This window comes from Neovison vison, chromosome 4 (assembly GCF_020171115.1).
Source record: "Neovison vison isolate M4711 chromosome 4, ASM_NN_V1, whole genome shotgun sequence".
Classification (NCBI taxonomy): Eukaryota; Metazoa; Chordata; class Mammalia; order Carnivora; family Mustelidae; genus Neogale; species Neogale vison.
Genome location: NC_058094.1, coordinates 29,095,143 through 29,116,433, shown reverse-complemented (window position 1 = coordinate 29,116,433; position 21,291 = coordinate 29,095,143). Strand labels below are relative to the sequence as shown.

Here is a 21,291-nt window from a genome sequence, read left to right as displayed (position 1 = left end):
CTGTACAACTCCACAAAAAAGGCAAAACTCCATATAATGACAGAAGAAAAGCAGTGGATTTAGAGCCTTGATTAATTTTAGGAGAAATAAAAATCAAATGGTTAATTTCTTGTATTATAATCAAAATTTTAGTTGTATTTTAAGTATTGTACATCTCCAGTGCATGGGAAATATACTATGTATACTACAGATACATTATCTGCATAATAGCCTTCTGTAATTTAGCAAAAGTTAGTGAAGATATGAATACTGGAAATAAAGTTTAAGTAGTCAGTATTTCTCAAGAGACACTAGTCTGGCCAGATCTTCTGATGAAAAGATTATGGTCACATCCACATGGGAAGCTGCTGATGCCAGCTTCTTCTTGAAGACTGATGGAGCTCCTTAGTATTAAAATCCCCAAGGGTCCTTACAGAAAACAAACATACAAAAGCAAAACTGAAAGAAAACATTTGACCTGTGTTTAATATAGTACTGTCCAAAATTATTTGACTTCTCTCCTTTCCAAATAACAACTGTTAACTTCCTGTTAATGTTTTGTATTTTCAAGTCTTAAAGCCAAATTTAGCAAACAAGTTTAGTATTTGGGTTATCTAGCTCAAAAGTAGGTCCCTGAATATGTATTCTTTCTTTCTTTCTTTCTTTTTCTACTTTTCTTTGGGAAATCATTATTTTCTAACTCATAAAAGTAAAATGTTACTTCATTGTTTATGTTTCATTTTATACAATTGTTGATTTGATTATTGAGTGGAGAGCAAAGAATTTTATTTAACATGAATTGAAGTTCTAAAGATTTCCCAAGGGTTAGGTTGTCGAAATACTGCATAAATAAAGATATGATTATCTTTGTTCTCCCAGAAACATATCTACAATTAAGAGAGAAAATTTAAGGCTTTATCAGCAACTTTAAAGAAATATAGTACTAAAATCATAACTGGGCAAATTCTAGGATATTATCCAACAGAGGTGGTCAGTGGGATTCCGCTAGCAAATCATCTTCCCAAAGCAGAGATACATCTGAGGACAAGCCCTTATTTCTCTCAGAGTGAGATTGTGTAAACAGGAGTCATAGAAATGGGGCTATTTCCTGGAATTCAGTTTTATGCTGTATTCATGTTCAAAGAAAATAGCAATATCCCAGCCTAGCCCTTTATTCTATAATAATGGTCCTAGAGCAAAACTAAAAGAATTTTTGGACTATCCCTCTGCCTGCCCATTGATCTTTACCTCATGGTCCCAATACCACCTTCTGTTTATCTCATAATCCTTTCTTTGAAGCCATGAAAATAGAACCCAAAATGAATAGCACTTTTTTTTTTAAAGATTTTATTTATTTATTTGACAGAGAGAAATCACAAGTAGACAGAGAGGCAGAGAGAGAGAGAGAGAGAGAGGGAAGCAGGCTCCCCGCTGAGCAGAGAGCCCGATGCGGGACTCGATCCCAGGACTCTGAGATCATGACCTGAGCCGAAGGCAGCGGCTTAACCCACTGAGCCACCCAGGCGCCCCAAATGAATAGCACTTTTTATTTGCTGTTTTGCTATTTCTGCTACAGTTAAATCTGCTCAAATTCAAGGATCCATGTCTTCCCATTCATCCTTTTTTTGGTGATAATACAACTAAATAAAACTAATTTTGTTTACTTTGAATGTCTATTATGGATATGTTGGTATTTTATTAATTAACATCTTCAAATTCTGTTTGGAACTTCATTGCAGGAGATTTTGATCTGCTTGGTTATGAAACGTTTGAAGGGGACAATGTCACACTAAATATTACAGAACAGATCAAAGGAAAACCCAGTTTGCACACATTCACACTGAACTGGGATGGGATCACTTCCAAGCCTCTGACCCCATGGTCATCACAAGCTGAAGTATGCTCTTTGATAACAATTTCACAAGTAGAAAGCTATTTATTTTTTTAAATTAAATTAATTTATTTTCAGCATAAAAGTAGTAGAAAGCTATTTAAACATCACCTTTCTATTAAAAAAAAAACAACTCCCACACTTTAAGGAGTGGTAATATACTCTTTTACTTGGCACGGTCGGTTGGAGCCAACACATAGAGAGCAGAGAAGGGAGGAAACATCACAGAGACAGAGGGGTTAGAGGGGAGTTCTTAGAACTATGTCAACAGCTGTTCTTGTAGAAAGAATATTTCCTTGGGAATTACTGGATTTTGACAACTACCTGCACTATGAGTTTAAGTTAATGTTTGTTTGATGATTAAAGATCTTATATTATCTCCTTAATTCTAAACATTATATCTGTGCTTTGCCAGAGAAGTAGATGTGGAAATTATAGAACTTGTGAATGTGTACCAATTCTTGAAGAATCCAAAATGATTTATTTTTTTAAAATAAGCATAAATACATTTTAGAATATCAATTTCTTCTTTTGAAAAACAGAATGAATTATTCTTTCCAGTTAATTTTGAGTTAATTGAGAAAACTATTCATTTGGAACATTGTTTAATTGGGTACTAATTTGTTTAGGCTCGCCTCATTGCCTTCTTCTTCTTTTTTTTTTTTACATTAAAAGTATTTTTTTAATTCAAATTCCAGTTACTTAAAATACAGTCTAATATTAATTTCAGCTGTACAATATAGTGATTCAACACTCCTGTACAACACCCAGTGCTCATCACAGTAAATGCAATCCTTTGCCTTCTTTAAAAAAAACTGCTAAACAAACATGTCTACCTGACGTAACAGCTGTGTAAGCTAATATTACCCAACTGGATGTAACTATTGTCATCCTAAGATAGAACTCTTGAAAAAGACATTGGACACTAAAATTATGACAAACTTAAAAATATTTAGGAAATGGTCTCATAATGATGCCTAAAGTATGGGAATTACATTATGCAAATGTCCTAATATAACTAATGAGTGAAATTAGTGGTAGAATTATTAATGTTGTAACCCTTCACAAAAAATAAGTCTCTAAAGTGCATGCTGTTAATTTAGTTTCAGGCAGCCGTGGAAGAAATGGTTACCGCCAAGTGTCCACCGCAAATTGCAAATTTTGAAGAAGGATTTGACGTGAAATACTTTAGAGATTATGAGACTGATTTTAACCTGGTATGGAATGTTAAATGAACTGTGAAACTGGCCCAATAAGAATTCATATAAATGCTTGTAATTTTGTGATTTTCTTTGTACTAACACTAATTCCTATTGTCAATTTGCAAAAATAATTTTGTTATACATTTATTGATAAGGTCTGTTTTAGCATCTCCCTGCATCATAATGTGATTCATTTGTGAAAGCAGCATTTCCACTGCATGTGAATTTTCTTGATCAAGGGAAAGTAAGCAAGATGCACAAATGTAAGACCTACAGGATATTTTATTTTTTTTCTTTGCTTGCAGAGTATATCCTGTTTCCTCATTGACTTCAGAGAGTACAATTTGTAGTAAGGCATTATATAATAAAATGCTTCCCTTGAAACTTGAAGATTAAACAAACAAACAAAAACCTGGCACACAGTCAGGTTTTTTTTTTGTGGAAGGAATGAATAAATATTCTTAAGAGTTCATGATATAAGGAGAAAGATAAGATTTAAGAAATAGTCAAATACAGGTACTAAGGATTGTATGATTATGGAGCCAAAGGAGTGATAGAAGATGAGAGCTAAAAAAAAAAAAAAGAGAGCTTTAGAATTTCAAAGAAGAGTGAGAATGTTTCAAGTTAAAGTGATGTGGGAAACAATGGATCCAAGTTGGAACTTGAATAACTTAAGTGGAGATGAGCGGGAATAAAGCAGGACCATAAAGCATGTTTTCATTCGAAATATTCTTGTTTCTGTAGGGACATGTTAACAGAGGGAAAAAGACAGCTGAAACTGATGCTTACTGTGGTCGTTATGCCCTAAAAAACCCAGCTGTGCTTTTTGACTCAGCAGATGTTAAACCAAACAGATTACCATATGGAGACATTTTATTATTTCCTTATAATCAGGTAAACCCAACAAAATGATATGCTAATTTAATCTGTAAAATACTTTGGTAATAAAATGTCATGAAATTCTAAGACAGGGAAAAGTGCTTGTCATGTGAAATCATGTCACTTTGGACAGGTATTGTGGTTCACATTCTGGTGCTTGTGATATCCTCTTCTGGTGATTCTCAAAAAAAGAAACTAAAAAAATATATAGTATCACCCACATGTGCTCTGCTTTATCTTATAATTTAAGAGAAAATTATTTGCACACAAATTTAAATACAAAATCCATTAAAAATATATTACCTCTTCAATACTCTTCCGTTTGTTAAGAAGAAACAAAAATGGATAGCCATCATGGAGTGATCTTGGGTATCCAATCAAGGAAAAGCATGAGCAGAGAGGGTAGTTTTAGGATAGGTATTTAAGACTAGCAATCTTAGTCTTGTTTACCCTTTTTCTTGTTTTAAAATTCTCAGATCGTGATGCATGTTCCCAAGTTCTAAGTTCTAAATATATTTGGTATGCTTAAGATGTTGTAGACCATTGAAATTGGTATTTAATTACTATTTTACAGTGACATTCATCTCCTCCTCTAAATGCTCAGCTACCATTCATATCCCAATTAATCTCCTTGAGTGTTTATCTTCTCTTGGTGGGATATGGGCTTTTAAATTCATTGCAGAGTTCACTTAGAGATGGATTTAAATTTTACATTGCTCCCTCACTATAGGGAGTAGATTATTTCCATTTTTTAAGGAAACCATATCTAAGAAAGCATTAAAGAATTTATCATTAATTGCAAAGTCACTTTAACTCCACTTCCTCTTCTAGAAAATCTTCCCCAATTCTTCTGTACCTAATCAGCTGAAATTAATTATTCTTTCTATGAATAATTTGAATTCAATAAATTCAAATTAAAATTCAATAATTTGAAACATTTTGTACAGAAAATTCTCAATATTTATTTATTGCATTAGCTTGAATTAATTTGAATTGGTATAAAACAACCTAAAGGTAAGATATTATTATTGACTTCTTTTTAAATTTTCTGTGTAGTTATGTTTGGCATACAAAGGATTCCTGGCAAGTTATATTGCTCTGAAATTCCAATACCAAGACAGAAGCAAGGTTACTAGAAGCAATGATATACAATTTACATATAACTTTGCTAATGGAAACAAGTAAGTTAATGCTATGAATTTAAAACTTAAGTTATATATGTGTATATATACATATACTTAAATTTAAGTTCTACTATAGTATATAAACTGAATGTAAACAACCCCACTTTTTATCTTTTTTTTGACTTTTTGAAAAATCATGTGCACCATAGATCTGACTGAAATTTTCCTGTCTTCTATATAAGCATCCTAACAGAAATATTTGTGCCAAAAATAAATCTATAGATTGTGAAAATAAAAATTGGTCTATCATTATCACCCCTAACTATTTAAAAGACAAAACAGTGGTAAATTTTATAATTTAAATCATGTATTACTGAATTTAGTAATGTTCCTACTTACTGAAGGAAGGTAGAAAGAGACTTCCTTATTACAATATTGTCATTAGATTTTGATCACTCAAAAAAAGGTGCTTTTCAAGTGTGAGTGGAGAGAATAAAATATTTCAATGAATATTCTAAACTTAAGGGAGAAAAGAGGCTTTTTAATGCTTGGTTTTTCAAAAGTTAGATACACAGAAATGCAAGTAGAAACTATAAGGGGAGAAACTAAATAAGCCCAGAGAAAGCTAGTCAAGGATTATAATTTCCATACTGTCAAGCAAAATTTAGTTCTGCATAATTATGTTTTGATTTTTTAAAAAATATTTTATTTATTTATTTGAGAGAGAGTGAGAGAGAGCATGAGAGGGGAAGAGGTCAGAGGGAGAAGCAGACTCCCTGTGGAGCTGGGAGCCTGATGCGGGACTTGATCCCTGAACTCCAGGATCGTGACCTGAGCTGAAGGCAGTCGCTTAACCAACTGAGCCACCCAGGCGCCCCATGCTTTGATTTTTATTAATGGTTATATCTTCTGAAATTTATATCACCCACTTTTGCATTTCTACATACAAGACACAAAAATTTCACATATATTAAAAGTGGTAATGAGGACACATTCACCCATATAAATACTTTTTTTATTTTAAAAAGTATTCCCAGGTACATATTGCTCTAACCATTCCCTGCATACCCGAATTGAACAGTAGGATCACAATTTGAGTTTTGATGAGCACCACCTGCAAGCATTTCACTCCTCCACCGTAATAGGATCTGGTAACGTTTTACAGACCTTGGTTCTTCCTTGTTAGTCAAACCATCACTTAGCCATATTGCTAAATAGGTCTTTCCTTTTAACTCGTCATGTATCTGCTGTGAGGTAATTTGAAGAGGCATTACATTTGACAGAACCGACGGGCTTCCTTTACCCTAAAAGCTATAAGATCTTTAAGCAATAATTTCACTATTTTTAAAGGAATAGGGTTCACTGGTTAAAACTGTTGCCAATCAAGGCAAAGTAAACTCTCCTGCTCCTATTGGGTATTTCTAGATCTGCTTTTTTTTTCTTTTTTTTAACCAGCATATGGCCAATTTTATTTCAACTATGATTTTTATATTCCCCTTCTCCTAATGGACTATGTTGAAGCAAACTTCAGATAGCCCATTATTTTATGTTAGAGTTGAGTGTGCACTGTAAAAAAAAAATGAGGACTATTTTAGCATTACATTCCCCATAAAACAACAATTCTTAATATTACTAAATGTCAACTCAGTATCCTCTTTTCCCTGATTATCTCAGAAATGTCTGTTTACAGTTGGTATTTTTTGATCTAGATCTGCTTTTATTTAGGTCAGGCCACCTAGATCAGATAGATGTTTTTGCATTAGATTATTTTCAGGGCAATATTAGTGTTAGAGGTACCATTTCCCCCCAAGAATCATTCTATAACCTTCCAAAAGCAGCGATGTTTGTAACTGTAAATCAAATTTCAAAATCTGCAAAGCCACATCTGATTTTCTTTTAGAAAACATGATTATCTATCCACAAAGTACATGTGCTGTTCACTTAAGGTCACTTCCTCTTTGGAAGGTGGGCTTCTGATTAGAAGATTTATTTATTTTATTATTATTATTATTATTTTAACATATAATGTATTATTTGCCCCAGGGGTACAGTTCTGTCAATCATCAGGCTTACAGATTTCACAGCACTCACCATAGCACATACACTTCGCTTAAGTTTTGATACCACTGTATCAAATATATGTATTTGATATATTTTGATACCGTCTATTTTGATACCATCTGTAGTCTCCTTTTGTCTGGCAAAGGTCCTGTTCAGTAAACCAAATTTTCTATGTAATAGTTTTTTAAACTGCAAAACTATATAATTAGAGTAGAATTCTACTGAGACCCTAAGTACATTTTTTCATATTTATTTAAAGAGCACTTTAATGTACTGCAGTTTTATGTATAATTTCCTAAAAATGATACACCAGTTTAAGCTAAGCTTGGATTCACTGAGTGGATCCTATCATGAGTTTATAAACCATGAAGGAAATTAGAATAGAAGGTACCCAAGCAAACTAGTCAGTTAGTAAGTGCAGTAGTAGCTGATATAAAGATTATTGTTAAATTGTATTTAGTTATTTCCATGGCAATATTTATCTCTTTGTGGCAAACTCTCATAGCTGAATTGCTTAATTATAACTTATGGAATTCCAATGCAGTTAATATGTAGTGCAAAATCTGAGTTTAAATTACACATTTAAGAGGTGTTGTATGATAAATCATGTAGCACTTCTTTGTCACTCAGAACAATAGACAGTATAACTGCAGTGAGCTCTTTTAGAGGTAATAACAAGTTCCAGTTTTGCTTCTTGGTACTGACCTGAATTTACTCTTCTATTCCTCACATATTTTACTGAAATATTTTACTTCATTCTTGTGTCTTGTTTTTATTTACATGCTCTACACCAAGATACATACTTCTTAGTTTCCTTACCTATTATGACAGAGTATTTCATGTCCCTATGGCTACTGCCAAGGCTACAGATAAAAGAAAACCTGTACTTGTATGCAACATTAAATCTTTTACTTTATGCAATGTTAAATTTTGCATGCAAAATTAAATCTTCAACATTAAATTTAAGTTTCTGTCTGCTGTTCCTTGTTATGGCTGCTTTTCTGTACTAATGAAGTATGCTTGATGGTCTTGTGGGGAAAAACACTTTCACTCCTTGAAATTTGAATGCTTTTTATAGTGGACAGGTTTACGTTAAACATTACAACTGACCTATCCACCTAATTAACCAAAAATATTTCAGCTGGACCTATACTTGCATAGACCTTTTGGACCTCATACAAACCAAATACATTGGGACAAATTTTTCTCTTCAGAGGATTAGTTTACAGAAAGCATCAGAAACACAGTCCTTCTATGTAGATGCAGTATATGTTGGACAGACTTCTACCGTCTCGGCATGGAATGGTATGTTGTATCATTTCATATCTAGTTAAGCCTTCTAAATCTCTTGTAGTAAAATCTCACCATGGGAATTATTTATATTCTTTAATTTAAATAGAAACATTGATCTCTAAATATTTATAACTCATTCTTTTACCTCAATGTTATTATTTAAATCATGTTATTTTTTTATTCTAAGGATAAATGTACCCTCAATGTAAACATTGTCATTATAGCAAGAATTAGTCTAAATAGTCCTGGATTCTGTTTACAGATATACAGACGGGGACAAACAGTTTCTTTTTACTTTGATTTTTGAGACACTAACTCTGAAGATATCTGTTCCTAAAAGGCAGCTATTGACTCTGACATCTGTTTGGTAAAATTCAGCCAAATATTTCCAGGGACTTAATGGTGATAATTAATAATACTTAAATGAAAACTTTATTTCTGGTAGTCTAAGCATTGTTTTTTAGTCATGTCATTAGACCCATGTATATGAGCTGTGATAGTAAAATAATTAAAATTAAACTGTGACCTTTCAAAAAAGTCAACCTAATTCACCTTAAAAGGGACTACTACCATTTTTCAGAAGAATTTTGGAATCCTTTCCTTTGGAACTATTTTCAAGTGCAAGGTCATGAGTCAACTGGTAACAACTTAAATGTAACTATTTTATTTTTATTTATTTATTTATAAGGATTTTATTTATTTATTTGACAAAGAGAGAGAGACAGCAAGAGAGGGAACACAAGCAGAGGGAGTGGGAGAGGGAGAAGCAGGCTTCCTGCTGAACAAGGAGCCTGTTGTGGGGCTCAATCCCAGGACCCTGGGGTCATGACCTGAGCCGAAGGCAGACACTTAACCACTGAGCCACCTAGGTGCCCCTAAATGTGAATATTTTAGAGGCCCTTCTTTTGAATCTGCTTTCACCAGACCTACGTTATGATTGGTGGAGCCCATATATAAGATAGCTCACTTGTGTCCAGATAAATGTAGTTCATTAAATAACATGCCTTTAGCATCTATCATGTGGCAGGCACTGTGCTAGGTACTAAATAAATTGCTGTGAACAAGACTGTCCTCCTGGTCCTGTTCATAGAGCACACATCCCAGTGAAAACCACTTTCAGGGAACCCAGAGCAGAGGAGAACTAACAGATCCACAAAAGGCTTCATGAATACCAGGGTTTTTAAATATTTTCTCTTATCTGATGAGGCTCATATGTTGACTGATTTTTAAGCTTTATATTCTAGAAATAAAAGTTTACCAAGCTCCAACAACTACTTGCCTTAAGATCTTTCTAAAATTTTATTCTACACAGCTTATTCCATGACATATGTAATTTGAGGGTTTTCTTTTTAGCAGCAAAACCCATGCAATTTTATTTCCCATTTATTCTATGTACTTTAGAAATGCCAAAGAGAAGACTTCCAGCATTAGCAAATAAAGGGATATTTTTAAAGAGCATTCAGGTGAATCACACCAAAACTAATGGATCAAGTATGACCAACCAATATTCTATCACCATGACTTCATATAATTGCAGTTATAATATACCCATGATGGCTGTGAGCTTTGGGCAGGTAAGCCTAGAATTTTACAAGTTACTGTTTTCAATTCATGGGAAATTAGCTTTGGTCTAACAAACTTTCTTTTTTACCTTTACAAATGGCTGACATTCAGATGAAATATCTTTTAATAGGACAAGATAACTGTGCTAAATATTGATGAAGAGTTAGAGGCTTGTTGAACTTGAGCATGAAAATTTGTGTTCATTAAAAAATCTTCAAAAGGGGCGCCTGGGTGGCTCAGTGGGTTAAGCCTCTGCCTTCAGCAGCTTGGGTCGTGATCCCAGGGTCCTGGGATCGAGCCCCAAGTTGGGCTTCCTGCTCAGCAGGAAGCCAGCTTCCCTTCCTCTCTCTCTGTTTGCCTCTCTGCCTGCTTGTGATCTCTCTCTGTCAAATAAATAAATAAATCTTTAAGGAAAAAAAATCTTCGAGAGATATATCTATGGAAAAAAATAAAGCAAAGAGAAATATTTCTTAAACAGTCAGATTTAAGTAGAGTTTTCACTGTTGACTTGAAAGGAAAAGTTGCAGGCTCTTTCAGTAAATGTTCTAAGCAGAGATTGCTGAAAGAAAATTTGAGATTCTGCAATATTTTTAAAAATTGTTTCTATTATTGGGCTGCCTGGATGGCTCAGTTGGTTAGGCGTCCAACTCTTGATTTTGGCTCAGGTCATGATCTCAGGGTTGTGAGATCAGGTGCCATGCTGAGCTCTGCACTGGATGTGGAGCCTGCCTAAGATTCTCTTTCTCCCTCACTCTCTGCCTCTACCATCCCATCTGCTGTCACACACATGTGTTCTCTCTCTTCAAAAAAAAAAAAAGATAAAATAATAAATGAATAGTTTCTGTTCTAAACACCATTTTTTGTTTATATCAAAATGGATACAGGGAAGAAAAAGATAGTTTTTTAAAATTCCAAAAGGATCTGAACAATTTTTTGTACTGTTTCAGTTATTTATAAGATCAGTATTAAATACTATAAGGATTTGTATTTTATTTTTATGTTTTTAAAGATTTTATGTATTTATTTTAGAAATAGAGAGAGAGAGAGTGTGTGTGTGTAGGCACAGGGAGAAGAAGAGGGAGAGGGACAAGGAAACTCTGACTCTTCTCTGAGCACAGAACCTGACAGTGGGGTTTGATCCCACGACCTTAAGATCATGACCTGAGCCAAAATCAAGAGTTGGACACTTAACCTCCTGAGCCACCCAGGAGCTCCCTATAAGTATTTTTAAATTTAATGTCCCATAGAAATATACAATGGATTAATCTAATTTTCTATAATAAGCCAAAAAATATATAATAAGTTCAGGATTAGGGTTAAATAATAATTAAACATTATTAGAGTCTCAAAGAGTGTTTTGCTTAATCACACTCTAATTCTGTGATTAACAATACTGAAAAACTGTAAGTACTCCACAAAAATTGCTTTACCCCATGCTGGTGCAATGTTTGAATCTCAGTATCTTCAAGATGAATGTCGTGTAAGTATTTTTCAGTCTTTTACTCTTAGCTCTGTGACAAAATGTAGTAACTAACTTAGGGAATTGTATTGTCAAAGCATCTGTGTCATCAGCTCCCAGTTTTCAAGATTGCTCATTAAAATTGGTAATTGTATGCTCTAGCTTTGGTTTTTCACTCAAGGGCAATTAAAGAATATGGGACATATGTTTGTGACCTTTAAAAAAATTCAAATGAAAGATACATGCAGTAATGTGCACATATGTTAAATGTCCAGATCTATGAATTGTTTTTAAAAATGGTAACTTTGAGGAAATTGTAGATTCATATGCAGTTGTTAAAAAATAGTAAAAAAAAAAAAATTCCTTTTACTTTTTACCCATTTGTCCCCAACAGTAACATCTCGTAAAACCGTAACATAATAGCACAACCAGGAAATTGATATTGATACAATCTACCGATCAGATTTTACCAGTCCTATGTGCATTCATTTGGGTGTATGTATATATTGTATATATATGTGTAGTTCTGTAAAGTTTCTTTTTTAAAGATTTTATTTATTTATTTGGCAGAGAGGGAGACACAGCGAGAGAGGGAACACAAGCAGGGAGAGTGGGGGAGAGAGAAGCAGGCTTCCTGCTGAGGAGGGAGCCCGATGCAGGACTTGATCCCATGACCCTGGGATCATGACCTGAGCCAAAGGCAGATGCTTAGCAACTGAGCCACCCAGGTGCCTCTAGTTCTGTACAGTTTTATCACATGTGTACATTCATCTGTCGACCATAGAACAGTTCCATTCCAAGGATTCCTTGTGCTGCCCTTTTATAACCACAGTCAGCTTCCTCCCTCCTGTTCCCCCTTAACTGGCAAACCTGCATCACTACAATCTTGTCATTTCAACAATGTTATATAAAATGGAATCAGCTCTTACATAATCATACCAGTAGACAGCCTTTTGAGATTGGCATTTTTACTCAGCATATTTCCTTTGAGATTCCTCCAAGTTCTTGTGTGTGTATGAATAATTTGTTCATTTTGATTATTGAGTTGTAGTAAATGGTATGGATGTACCACAGTTGGTTTAGCTACTTACTCATCAAAGGACATTTGAGTTGTTTCCAGGTTTTGGCTACTATGAATAAACTTGCTGTGAATGTTTATCTGTAGGTCTTCCTGTGTGACATAAAATTTTCATTTTTCCAGATTAATTGCCAATTGGTGCAATTATGGGGTCATGTGGTAAGGACACGTTTAGTTTTGTAAGAAACTACCATATTCTTTTACAAAGTGCCTGTACCCCTTTACATTCCCACCAATGTTTGAGTGATCAGTTTCTGCACAAACTTGTCAGCATTGACATGATCACTACTTTTTTAACGTTAGCCATTCTGATGGTAGGTACTGGAGCTCATTTTGGTGTTAATTTGCCTTCCCCAATGGCTAATGATGTTGAACACCCATATATTCTCTACTGTGAAATGTTTCTTCATGTCTTTTGCACATTTTCTAGTTGGGTTATTTACCTATTGTTTTAAAGCTCCTTTATATTCCAGATATAAGCCCTTTCTCAGATACGTGACTTTGCAAATATTTTCTCTAAATGTGTACCTTGCCTTTCCATCTTCTTTATAAGGTCTTTCACAGAATGAAAGTTTTTAATTTTGGTAACAGCCATTTTATCATTTTTCCTTCTATGAATGATGCTTTTTGATTTCAAGTTTAGGAACTTTTCACTTAGCCTGAAGTCTTAAATATTTTTCTACTTTTTTCTGAAAGTTATATAGCTGTGCATTTTGTATTTAAGGTCATGATCCATTCCGAGTTAACTTTTGTACAAGATGTGAAGCTTTAGATTGATGGTCCCTTGTTTGCCTGTGCTCCCATTGATCTAACATTGTTTACTAAAAGAGCTGTTCTTTCTCCATTGAATTATTTGTGCACCTTCGTCAAGAGTCATTTGGGCATATTTGTGGAGGCATATTTCTGTATTCTCTATTCTGTTCCAATGCTCTGTGTGTTGATTCATCGATCAGTCTCTCCCCTGTAGCTGTATAGTAGGACAGTGTTGAATAGAGTGATTCCTCCTACTTTATTCTTGTGAAAAATTTAGCTATACTAGATGCTGTGTCTTTTCATGTAAATTTTGGAACATACTTGTGTATGTCTACAAAAATCTTGCTGTCATTTTGATAAGAATTGCATTAAACTTATATATCATTTTGGAGAGAATTGACACTTTTATTGGGCTTGTAATTCACAAACAGGCTATGTCTCCATTTATTTAGATCTTCTTTACTCTCTTTCAGCAGCATATTTAGGTCCTCTTTGATGACTTCCATCAACATTTTGCAATTTTCAGGTCAGATTCAGTACCTGTTTTGCTAGATTTGTATGTATTTCATTTTCTTTGAAGCAATTGTAAACAGTCTGTGTTGTTATTTTTGGTTTCTACATGCTTGCTTTTGTATATAGGAATGTGACTGGTTTTTATTTTTTTTTATTTTTTATTTTTTTAATTTTTATTTATTTATTTTTTCCAATTTATTTATTTTTAGAAAAACAGTATTCATTATTTTTTCACCACACCCAGTGCTCCATGCAAGCCGTGCCCTCTATAATACCCACCACCTGGTACCCCAACCTCCCACCCCCCGCCACTTCAAACCCCTCAGATTGTTTTTCAGAATCCATAGTCTCTCGTGGTTCACCTCCCTATCCAATTTACCCCAACTCCCTTCTCCTCTCTAACACCCCTTGTCCTCCATGATATTTGTTATGCTCCACAAATAAGTGAAGCCATATGATAATTGGCTCTCTCTGCTTGACTTATTTCACTCAGCATAATCTCTTCCAGTTCCGTCCATGTTGCTACAAAAGTTGGGTATTCATCCTTTCTGATGGAGGCATAATACTGCATAGTGTATATGGACCACATCTTCCTTATCCATTCGTCCGTTGAAGGGCATCTTGGTTCTTTCCGTAGTTTGGCGACTGTGACCATTGCTGCTATAAACATTGGGGTACAGATGGCCCTTCTTTTCACTCCATCTGTATCTTTGGGGTAAATACCCAGGAGTGCAATTGCAGGGTCATAGGGAAGCTCTATTTTTAATTTCTTGAGGAATCTCCACACAGTTCTCCAAAGAGGCTGCACCAACTTGCATTCCCACCAACAGTGTAAGAGGGTTCCCCTTTCTCCACATCCTCTCTAACACATGCTGTTTCCTGTTTTGTTAATTTTGGCCATTCTAACTGGTGTAAGGTGATATCTCCATGTGGTTTTAATTTGAATCTCCCTGAGGGCTAATGATGATGACTGGTTTTTGTGTTGACCTTATATCCTGCAGCCTTGCTGAATCCCAGGAATTTTTACAAAGTAAATGCGCTCATGTAACCACTACTCAGGTCAAGATAAAGAAAATCGTTAGGTCTCTAAGAGCCTTCCTTGTGCCTTCCCCTAGTCATTAAATTATTCCATCTCTACCCTTGGATAATCACTGTATTACTTCTACCACCAATAAATAGTTTTGCTTGTTTTAAATCTTCATATCAACAAATTATTATTTAATTTAATAATTATTAAACAATTTATTTAATTTTAAGCAATATGTGCTTTTTTGCATCTAGCTCCTTTTATTTGCTGTTGTGAGATTTATGTGTTGCACGTAGCTGTAATTCATTCTTTGTCATTGCTTTACCATATTCCATGGTGTGAATATACCACAATCTAACCATCCTATCAATGGGCTTTTGCCTTATTTCCAGTTTGGCACTATTAGGAATAACACTGTGATGAACATTCTTGCATAGGTCTTCCAGCAATTATGTTTACTCCCTTCAGCGGGCAACGAGGCTTACAGTTTTAAATTTTGCAAGATTCACAGACAACTGCGAGGGATCAGAAGCAGGAGACTATCATTTTCACTGTTACAGTCTACGAATCTAATGTTACAATCTAGTTATAATCTATGAATTTTTATAGCGCTGTTGCTTTTGTCAATTGATTGGCACTCAGCGTTAGGCTTTTCCTGAGTCTGGAACAGTTCTCTCTGCTGATTATATACTATCACATATTGTTAGTTTTATAGTCCCCATATGTTATTTCTCCAAAAAGAATTTTGCTTTTTGATAGCTGTGTTTTGATCCTGTGTTTCCCTGCATCCCCACGGTGATTAGCATTGTGCCTGGAATGGAATGCCTGTTCAATAAATATTTGTTCATTGAGTGATGGAGGGTACACTGTGAATTAATGAGGTATTACTGTGGTTCCAGCTGATTGCTGCCCAGATGACTGAGTTGACTTTGGCCTCATTATTGCAGCTATACAGGGATGGCCCGTGTTGATTTATGTGACTCTCCTTAATGTTCTGAAGAGTCCTGCATACCTGAGGCTCATTTATGTCATGTCCCAGGATTGTACGATAGTGAAATAGAAATCATGTTAGCCGTTCTTATGTTTAATCATTTTATCAATATTTATTTTGGAAATTAGATAATCACAAACGAGACAGAGAATGAATCCGTTTACAGAGGAAATAATTGGCCAGGGGAGTCAAAGATCCGCATTCAAAGAATTCAAGCCGCGTCCCCACCTCTAAGGGGCAGTTTTGACATTCAAGCTTATGGACACATCCTCAAAGGTATAAGACAAAAGTTCAGAACATTGATTTATATATATATTTATCAGTTGGACAGTGCCAGTCTATACAACCATAATAAACATTTTGGTGTATTTCTTTCTAGTATGGTTTCTCTACATAATTGATACAGTTGAGATAATGTTAGTCATGTAAAGCTAAATTATCCAGAACAAACTGTATTTTCACTTTTTCTTTATCGCCTCTCCAGATATAACAGGTTATATTTCCAAAAGTTTTTTTCTTTTATATCACTTGGCTTATAGTTTATCTATAAAGTTAATATTAAAAATAAAAATATTTGAGCCTAAGTTATAATCTGAGGTATACTACTTATGTAACTTTTGCTTCTAAGAAATACAGAAATTCTTGGCGTAAATAAGCTACAAATTTTATTTTTACTATATTGGAGGAGGACAGCTGGCTTATAAGTGATAATATACAGTACGCATTTCCTGTATTTTAGGAGTGAAATTTTTCGTGAATTTCTGACTCCTCCCATTTCCTGTCCTTTTCTGTGAACAGGCCTTCCTGCCACGGTGTCAGCTACGGATTTACAATTTGCGCTCCAGAGTATGGAAGAAGTGGGTCGCGTCTCAGTGACACGCGAGGGAAACTGCGCTGGATACTCGTGGAACATCAAGTGGAGAAGCGCACGTGGAAAGCAGAATCTTCTACAGGTTCCCTCAGCTGGCTTGGTTTTCGTTCTCTTCTGCGTGTTGCTTGCTCATTCGCAGCCTGCCTCATTTTTTTTTCACCCTGCCCTACTTTTATGATATTTGAGACTATGTTTTAAAAAATGCAAACTGTAGACTAAACATTAAAAAAAGGAAATTTGAGGAGAAGATTGTTCTCAATGAAGTTGACAAGATGTTCTCTTTCATGGAGAATTGCTCTTGGTACTTTATTTGCTGTCCCCTCTGGAAAGAGTCCAGGAATATGTGTTAGAAGACCCTTGGCAAGGGCGGGAGGAGGTCAGGGAGCACTATTCTCAAAACTAAATCTGGGTAAACTTTATGGGGGCACCAAGTATATCACCCTTGCTCTCTATAAGTCTACCACCATCCCCTAGAGCTGTATGCTGGGGACTAGCGTATTTTCTGGTTCTGAAAATGACTTTCAAGTTCATGAGGGAGTCACATGTTAGGTTGCCATCTAATTACCTTTGCATAGTTAGAGTGTGAAGGGGGCAGGGAGGAGGGGTCAGGCCCAGAGCATGTGAAGAAGAGTCTAGAGGTGTCTGGGGGCTTAGATTGTCAAACATTAAAAAGATAATACTTTCAAGTGATAGTGAGAATGTCAGGAAACAGTCTCTCTCATGCACCATTGGAAGAAAGTCAATTAGTATGACTTTTTAGGGGATTATGTAGTGGAGTCTGAATATAGATACCTTCTGATTTCACAGTCTCAACTATGTAACTCTATACTACTGAAATAATAACACAAATATGAAATGGTGTAGGCACAGAGATAATCACTGCAGCTGTATCTGTAATAGTAAAAAAGTAGGAACCTATCCTGGTCAGTGGAAGAATTGTTAAAATGCCACAGCGTTGGGGCGCCTGGGTGGCTCAGTGGGTTAAGCCTCTGCCTTCGGCTCAGGTCACGATCTCAGCGTCCTGGGATCGAGCCCCATGTCGGGGGTCTCTGCTCAGCAGGGAGTCTGCTTCCCCGATTCTCTCTCTGCCTGCCTCTCTGCCTACTTGTGGTCTCTCTCTGTCAAATAAATAAATAAAATCTTTAAAAAAATTAAAAAATAAAAAATAAATTGCCACAGCCTTCACATGACAGCCATGTAGCTATCGGTATTGACCTGGAAAGATGTCCATGATGTAAGGGGGAAAAAATACAGCAGTCTCCTTATGAAACCATCATGGGAAAAAAAGGAGGGAAATGGGAAAGGAGGAGAAAAAAAAAAGTGTGTAATTTTAGCATATATTGTATACACATAGACTATAGATGTAGAAAATAGTAAATCATAAAGATATGGAGGTTATTTAAGAAAATGCAATGAGACTTAGAAGATTCTGTAGCTGAGCAGCTCTAGTAACTGGTCTTCTTAGTATCTCTGCTGGGTCTGTGCACTTAGCCCCTTTGCCTCTTTTCTGACCAGTCTCCTCGGCTTGCTCATCATTTCTGCTTCTCATCACCACTTCTCATCACCACTACCATTATGGTAGGCTTCTGGTGTAGACAGTGGCTAACAAAGAGATAGGCACACACAAGGCCCAGCATGGAAACGCCTATCTCTTTGTTAGCCACTGTCTATACCAGAAGCCCACCTTAATCGTAGAGAGATTTTGGAATGACCAAGTTCTACATATTGATTTGACTTGATTCATTTTTATCATTGGCAAAAATATAATTCCACAAGTGGATGAAAAACCAGGATGTTCAGGGGTAAAAAAATGCTGAAGGAGAAAAGTTGACTTTCAGGTGGAAAGAGGAAAAAATTATTCTACTTTTCAACAATCATTTGTCAAAGCAGTCATATTCAGAAAAGCATAGAATATTCTGAGAAAAAAAAAAATTTGGTAAATTCATTTACCTGAGACATATTTTATTCTAAAAATTCAGGTTAATTAGTCACTTGATTCAACTTGATGCAATATATGATAAGGCAATAATCTTAGCATTTTATTGGGGATTGTGTTCACTTGTGAAGAGGTTCATTTTTCAAAAAATGTTGACTAAAATGTTTTCAGATCCTTTTTCTTAAAAAAGTCTTGGCTTGTATTCACTTTCAACCTTGCTTAATTTTAAAGAAAAATTTAGTGGGTTCATATTTGTCATAGCCTTTCTAGTAAAATAATTTTGTGTAACATTAGATTAATGATTCCAATATTATTGGAGAAAAGGCTAATGTGACAGTTATGAAGATAAAAGAAGGCGGCTTGTTCAGACAACGCATACTTGGAGACCTACTTCGTATACCCAGCCAACAACCACAGGTATTTCTGAAACTTTCTTCATGACATTTAATACAATTTTAAATGTGTAACTACTTTGTAAGACATTAAAGACTAGATAAACAGCAGGGATGGGGTCTTTATTTCCACATGAATTTTTGTGTCAATGGTTGATCAACTCAATAATACTATTTTATGACTCTTGGGGAAATTATCTTCTTTATGATAAAAGAGTGGATTTTTAAGTTTAACTTCTTCCTGTTAGAATTTGACAATATAATCTTTTAATCTTTACAGTTACTCTGTGAAGTGATTATTAATATTCTTTAATGATGAGAAAATTACCAGATAAGGAGTTTAGATGACTTTCTCAAGAGCATTTTCCTTCATAGCCCATAGCTTTATTTTCCTTCATAGCACTACTCACCCCTAGGTCATAATATGTATTTGATTTTTTTTAAAGTGTATAGTCTTGGGATACCTGGGTGGCTCAGTCAGTTGAGTGTCTGACTTTGGTTCAGGTGATGATCTCGGGGTCCCAGGATCAAGCCCTGCATTGGACCCTCTGCTCAGCGGGGAGCCTGCTGGTTCCTCCCCCTCTGCCCCACTCATTTCTCTCTCATGCACTCTCTCTCAAATACATAAATAGAATCTTTACAAAAAACTGTATGGATTCTTCTCCTACCCACTTAAGCCCCCATGTTGCATCACCACTTCCTCATATCAGGGAGATCATATGGGATAGGGAGGGAGACAAACCATAAGTGACTCTTAATCTCAAGAAACAAACTGTGGGTTGCTGGGGGGAGGGGGGTTGGGAGAAGGGGGGTGGGGTTATGGACATTGGGGAGGGTATGTGCTTTTGGGTAAATTGGAAGGGGAGGTGAACCATGAGAGACTATGGACTCTGAAAAACAATCTGAGGGGTTTGAAGTGGCAGGGGAGTGGGAGGTTGGGGTACCAGGTGGTGGGTATTATAGAGGGCACAGCTTGCATGGAGCACTGGGTGTGGTGAAAAAATAATGAATACTGTTTTTCTGAAAATAAATAAATTGGAGAAAAAAATTTCAAAAAAAAAAAAAAACCAAAACTGTATGGTTTGTGCAACTATCTCTCCCCCACTAGAAGATAAATTGAGTGACATCAGGGATGTCATTGGTTGTTTTTAATGTTGTATTACTGTATTTTAACATTTACAACTGTGCTTTTGCCTAGTAGGCACATTTGCTGAATGAATAATGGTCAAAGCAGAAAAAGTATAAATAATAGACTAAGTTTTGTAAACAAACATGCAAACAAACATGTAAACAAACATGCAAACAAAATTTCATCATTTGTTTAAATCTTATGCATATTCTCCTTAGCCATGCTACCCCTGTTCTCCGTCTGTGTTTCTTTATTTGAAGGTTGAAGTCTATGTCAATGGAATTCCAGCTAAATGTTCGGGTGACTGTGGGTTTACATGGGATCCCCTGGCCACACCATTAGTCCGAGCCATAAACCCATCTCAAGGTAATCTGCTTTTTAATGTAGAGTAGTGGGTGGAAGACAACTAGCAAAAATGTAAACCACTAATGATTTTTTTTAACATACTAGCTTCACCAACTCTGGCAAGCAAACATTTATACACAGTTTAAAAAAAAAAAACTATCAGATCAAAAAACTGTGAAAAGAGCACTTATTGCTTATTTTTGTTAAAAAAAAAAATCAAAAGCACATACCCTCCCCAATATTTGAAGTTGAACTCCCCAGTCTTCTACTTCTGTAGTTTCACCATGTTAGATTCAGTCTCTAAAATTTCACTCTGATGAGCATTTTTGTGAAACTCTGCTCACTGGGTATTAACAGGAATCTTTCATTATATGAGACGACTTCCAGGAGATTTAGTACTAAAACACTGGTAATGAGACAGCTGCTTTTTAGTAAAAGAAAATAATTAGGTCCTAGGCTTGAGAACTGGAGAGAAAAATTATTGCCAAGAACTCAGTCTTGGGTGACACATTGTACCATATCTTCATAATATGTTATTACTTTAAAACACATGATTACACTTTGTGTCTGAATGCCCAAGTACTGAAATAAATAGCAGGACTAAGGATTGTTAGGAGTAGTCTTTTGTTTTGTTTCAATCAGAAATTTAAACTCAGATGCTATCATCACAGATTTAATCTTGGTGACAGGTAGGAAAATTCATCTGCTAATTAAATATCAGGGAAAAAAGGGAAATTTTAAAAACACATCTTTCTGTTGAATGAATATGTTCTTCAGACTTTTTTACAATAATGATATTACTTTG

General features: G+C 35.3%; 1 protein-coding gene across 1 annotated transcript in view; it reads left to right on the top strand.

Moving 5' to 3' along the window:
* PKHD1L1 (PKHD1 like 1) overlaps positions 1 to 21,291 on the top strand; it is a 157,742-nt gene that overhangs the window by 36,239 nt on the left and 100,212 nt on the right. Inside the window, exons 18-27 of the mRNA XM_044245081.1 lie at positions 1,719 to 1,876; positions 2,974 to 3,087; positions 3,817 to 3,966; positions 5,008 to 5,132; positions 8,278 to 8,441; positions 9,831 to 10,003; positions 15,942 to 16,089; positions 16,612 to 16,766; positions 18,915 to 19,037; positions 20,402 to 20,507. Of these exons, the coding sequence (XP_044101016.1) occupies positions 1,719 to 1,876; positions 2,974 to 3,087; positions 3,817 to 3,966; positions 5,008 to 5,132; positions 8,278 to 8,441; positions 9,831 to 10,003; positions 15,942 to 16,089; positions 16,612 to 16,766; positions 18,915 to 19,037; positions 20,402 to 20,507 (1,416 nt within the window). The remainder of the gene's footprint in view (positions 1 to 1,718; positions 1,877 to 2,973; positions 3,088 to 3,816; positions 3,967 to 5,007; positions 5,133 to 8,277; positions 8,442 to 9,830; positions 10,004 to 15,941; positions 16,090 to 16,611; positions 16,767 to 18,914; positions 19,038 to 20,401; positions 20,508 to 21,291) is intronic.